The 4,196-nt window shown below is 33.6% G+C and overlaps 1 protein-coding gene across 2 annotated transcripts in view; it reads right to left on the bottom strand.

The window, feature by feature from the left end:
• Positions 1 to 384: 384 nt before the first annotated feature.
• CAMKMT (calmodulin-lysine N-methyltransferase) overlaps positions 385 to 4,196 on the bottom strand; it is a 396,999-nt gene continuing 393,187 nt past the window's right edge. For both annotated transcript variants that reach the window (XM_059718713.1, XM_059718716.1), the window contains one exon: positions 385 to 3,139. In XM_059718713.1, the coding sequence (XP_059574696.1) occupies positions 3,062 to 3,139 (78 nt within the window). In that variant the 3' untranslated portion in view covers positions 385 to 3,061. The remainder of the gene's footprint in view (positions 3,140 to 4,196) is intronic.

Genomic DNA, 4,196 nt, shown 5'->3' with positions numbered 1-4,196 from the left:
TCATTCCAAATCAAGCACACTAACCAACCAGAACGGCATTTTTTTAAAAACAACCGGTCCCCCACAAAACAAAAAACTTGTTCTAAAAAATATTATCAGGAAGATTTGTTTCACAGTCTTTTGCAAAACCTTTTCTAGGTTTCTTATGTGATTACACATATCTATTACCTATTTTAGATGAAGTGGAATTCTTCTTTCTTATACTTAGCTATTACTCTTGGCTTTGTACATTTAAAGGTTATAATAAGTTGCCAGTAGCATCAGTACCACTCCCAATGAAACCCCCACAATATGTTAGGGACTGGATCCTGAGTTGCAATTTCAGTTTGAAAAAGGAAGAAGAGGTGATTTCCATGATAAACTACCAGTATAAGTACAAGAAAATTAGCATCAGACTAATGGCTCTATTTATTTTTGAAAGACAACAACAGAACACTTGCATAGTGCCTTTTATCTTCAAAGTGTTTTACAAACATAAACAAATCAGTCCTAATATGCCTTTAAGGAATATAAAAAATCTGTAACACATTTAAACATACACAAAGTCTCAGCTACCAAAAAGACTTTAGTTAAAGTGGGTCATGCACAGGACACTGATACATTTATATTTATGATAGTATGTGGAGACCCGTGAACAGAAATCTTTGATCAGAGATCTTTGCTACCTGAATTTCAAAGCACCCCCCCCACAAAAGATTGCCTTTTTATTGAGATTTGAGAGCTCAGAAAACATTTATATAGTTAGCTCTGCCTTTTGAGGTGCTTATATCAGAGATATTCCTTACAAACAACACTTTTAAAAGTCACACTCACTCATGTGTGTGTGCTCACACTCTCTCAGTCCCCAACCCCTGACACTTATACCATTTACAAGACAGATTTGATAACAAACAAACATTTAAACAAGTGCTTTGGTATCTTTCCTACAGATTAGTGGTCCAATCCTGCAAGCACTTAGTGTTCAGTTTCAACATGTAAGCGTTTGTAGGCTCAAACCCTAGATATGTCTTTGGTAAAGATCCCATCAATTATACTCTTAAAGGATGATAGCCAACACCTGGCTTTTGCTAGCACTACAGGCAGTAAAGAAATAACAAGAAACAATAAGCTGTTCATGTTAGTAAGCTTGTTTTCTCCTTAAAGGAATAAACAGATAAAAACCCCCATCATTTTCAATTATAGTGCTTATATTTTTGGCAACTAATATGTCTTTATTTGATTAGCATACAATCTGTTCTCAAGCCCTTCTTACAAAGATAGAAAGGATCTCCATATTTTCAGATTTCACTTCTTTGGCTTTTCTTTATCAGCTATAAAGATTTCTAGGTATGCATTTCTTAGTGGAAACATCCTCTGTGGTATGTCCAAAGCAAACAAAACCTGGTTAAATGAGTGCTACCTTTAAAACAATCTTAAGCTATCACTAAACATTTCTGATTTCTTTTCAGAATATATTTGTCTAAGAAGAGTTGGAATATGAAACCCATAACATCCATAAAGGAGATCTACTACTGAACTACTAGGATAAATGGCTGGTTTGCATTGCCCCTGGTCTTTATCTAACACTGAGAATAGACTGCTGTTTTATCAAAAGAGGAATAAATTGCTGTTATTGTGATGTTAGCCCATCACTTGGCATTGCAATTCAAGTTTTTGTGAGAAAGAAATGTATGATCTAACTGCGACTTGACCTATGCCTTCTGAGATCCATCTAGGTGCTCTAATGGAGCATAAAAAGTGTTGAATACAAGGACATGCAAACTGGTGGTGAAGACATTTGTTTGAGGAGAGTAGTGAAGAAAATGGACTTTTATGAGCTACTGGTTTACATAAAACTCAGCTTGTTAAATGTGACAGGAAGTGCAGTGACCAAATATAATTGTTTTAATATATTTTAACAGGAACTGAGAATTTAAATGCACTTAGGGCTTTTTAAAGTTATTTAAAAAGTGTATGGGTTCAAGAGATTGTACAGGATTCCTTAAAGACCCAGACTATCATTTCAAGAAATCATTAAAATGTTTTATTAAACTGTCAGAAAAAATATGTTCATGAATCTTTGTAGAACAGTTGCCCTTTCTCAGCGCTAGCTAAATCATATTAAATGTTTGCCAAATACCTGGAGCACACAGTATATAACAGTATAAACCTGGTTTAAACGAGATGATTGCTTGATTGCGTTTAAAAAAAATCTCTTAGTTGCTATAATGTTCAGAATTTCCCAGGAAAGGATCTGTTTTTAAACAGAGGTTTGTAGAACAATAGCTGTTAGATTTTAGTCCTGATAAAGGCTCACTTTTCATTCATAGTCAGAGCCTAAATGTGCTCTTCTTGTACCTAAACAGATAATAAGCACTCAGCACACTCCCCCTTCTTGACACAACACACTGAGACTAATCACACATAATTGGAGAGGAGGAGCAGAGGGCTGGGCAAACTATTGTGTCCAAAGGACAAATGGTCAGTTTATGAGGCTTTTGTCTGGTACATAATTTCTTATACATCTATAGAGAAAAAAAAATCCTGTTGCAAAAAAAATTAAGTAATTGCTGAGACAAGTTAGGGCATTTCAATTTTGTATGGCAGAAAAATCAACAGAGAAATTTCAGGAGAGGCAAAAGAAAGATTCTCAGATGTGATATGGACACTTTTAAAAATCTAAAAAAACCCCTATTTTCTCCTTAACTCCATGACAAAGCCTTAGCACTTTACAACCAATCAGCAATTACAAAAACATATTATTTACATATTTTCAAAAACAACCAAAAATTTGTGTTTAGAGAGATTAACAAAAAGACCCGCATACAAACTGAAGGGCACAATGGAAAAGAAAAACCAGATTTAGAGCTTCTATGTACATTGGAAGTTCTTTTCAAAAGGTAGGGAAAAATAGGTTCTAAAAATTATTTAAAAATCTGTCTTGAGGGTTCCTCACTGTGGTAAATCAAGCAAACCATATATTCGTTGCCACTAAAATTATATTTTTATAATAACTATTCTGAAAAAAAAAATCACACATAAAATTAATTTGCGTTTGTCCTCTTAGAAATGATTTCATCTTCTATCCGTGTTTGGTTAAAACAAGAAGAAAGGGGTAATGGATGTTTTCCTCATACGTATCTTTTTCTTCATTTTTCAACTGCAAATAAAAATATGGATAAAGTGAGCAAACTAGTATTAACTACTGACACAGAATATTTATTTCTTTATGTGAAAGATACTATAGCAGATCGATCATCTTAGAACAGCATAAAAACTTCAAATACTCTTCCAGTTACAAGATTGCATCTCATAATATTTATCACAGGTTTGTACATGCGTTTCTTTCTGTTTGCGGGAGAAAAACCTGCATGTTGCTTAGGGAAAATGTTCGAGCTATGTAGTCTCAAATAATTGAATTAATTAATTAACTATATTCAAATGACATTTAGGATCTGACATACAACCATAAAACATGGACACTCAACAATGAAGGCTGAAACTTCATTCTTAACTTACCCGTTGTATCTCAGGATTGCAGCAGATTTGGTATTTAAGATCACCAACTGCTTGGGGACCCCTGTAATGCCTTGACACAACAGGAAGGTTTATATGGGCCTAAGTCATTTCAAAAGCTGCAATGCAGCTTCTGATGGCCTTATTTATTAATGATGTGCAATTCAAAAATTCTTTTTTTAATAGAGAATTATAGAAGCCCTGGTAATTAGAGCAGTGCCAATCATACTGAGAAGGATAAGAGGATGTAAGCACTTCTGATCTACATTAAAACAAATTCTTTTAAAAATTATAATTGTACATTTAGAGAATGGACTAGAATGGTTTATCTAGCTAAGATTATTCTCTTTAACAATTTTAAAAAATACAAGTTTATATGTTAAACAGATTAATGAACCTTCCTGAATTCTCTCATAAAAACTATATTCTACAATCACCTTTCATAAAGCCAAAGAGGAAAAAAATAGGAACGTAAAAATTTAATTATTGCTGATACAAATAAAAAGCATGTGCACACACACACACACACACGAAATATCAAGCCAAAGTCAGCACTATTCTTAACCTGTTACACCTTTTCCTCCATGGCATGAGTTCAGGATTTTTAGACAGTCACATAACATTACTAATGTTATTTATACACATTTTCCATATCATATTCTTTAACTGTGAAGTGCTCTGTGTAAACCACTGTCTATAAG

This window comes from Alligator mississippiensis, chromosome 1, assembly GCF_030867095.1.
Source record: "Alligator mississippiensis isolate rAllMis1 chromosome 1, rAllMis1, whole genome shotgun sequence".
In the NCBI taxonomy this organism is placed as follows: Eukaryota; Metazoa; Chordata; order Crocodylia; family Alligatoridae; genus Alligator; species Alligator mississippiensis.
Note: the sequence above shows the minus strand (reverse complement) of the source record. Positions and strands in the feature narration are given on the sequence as shown.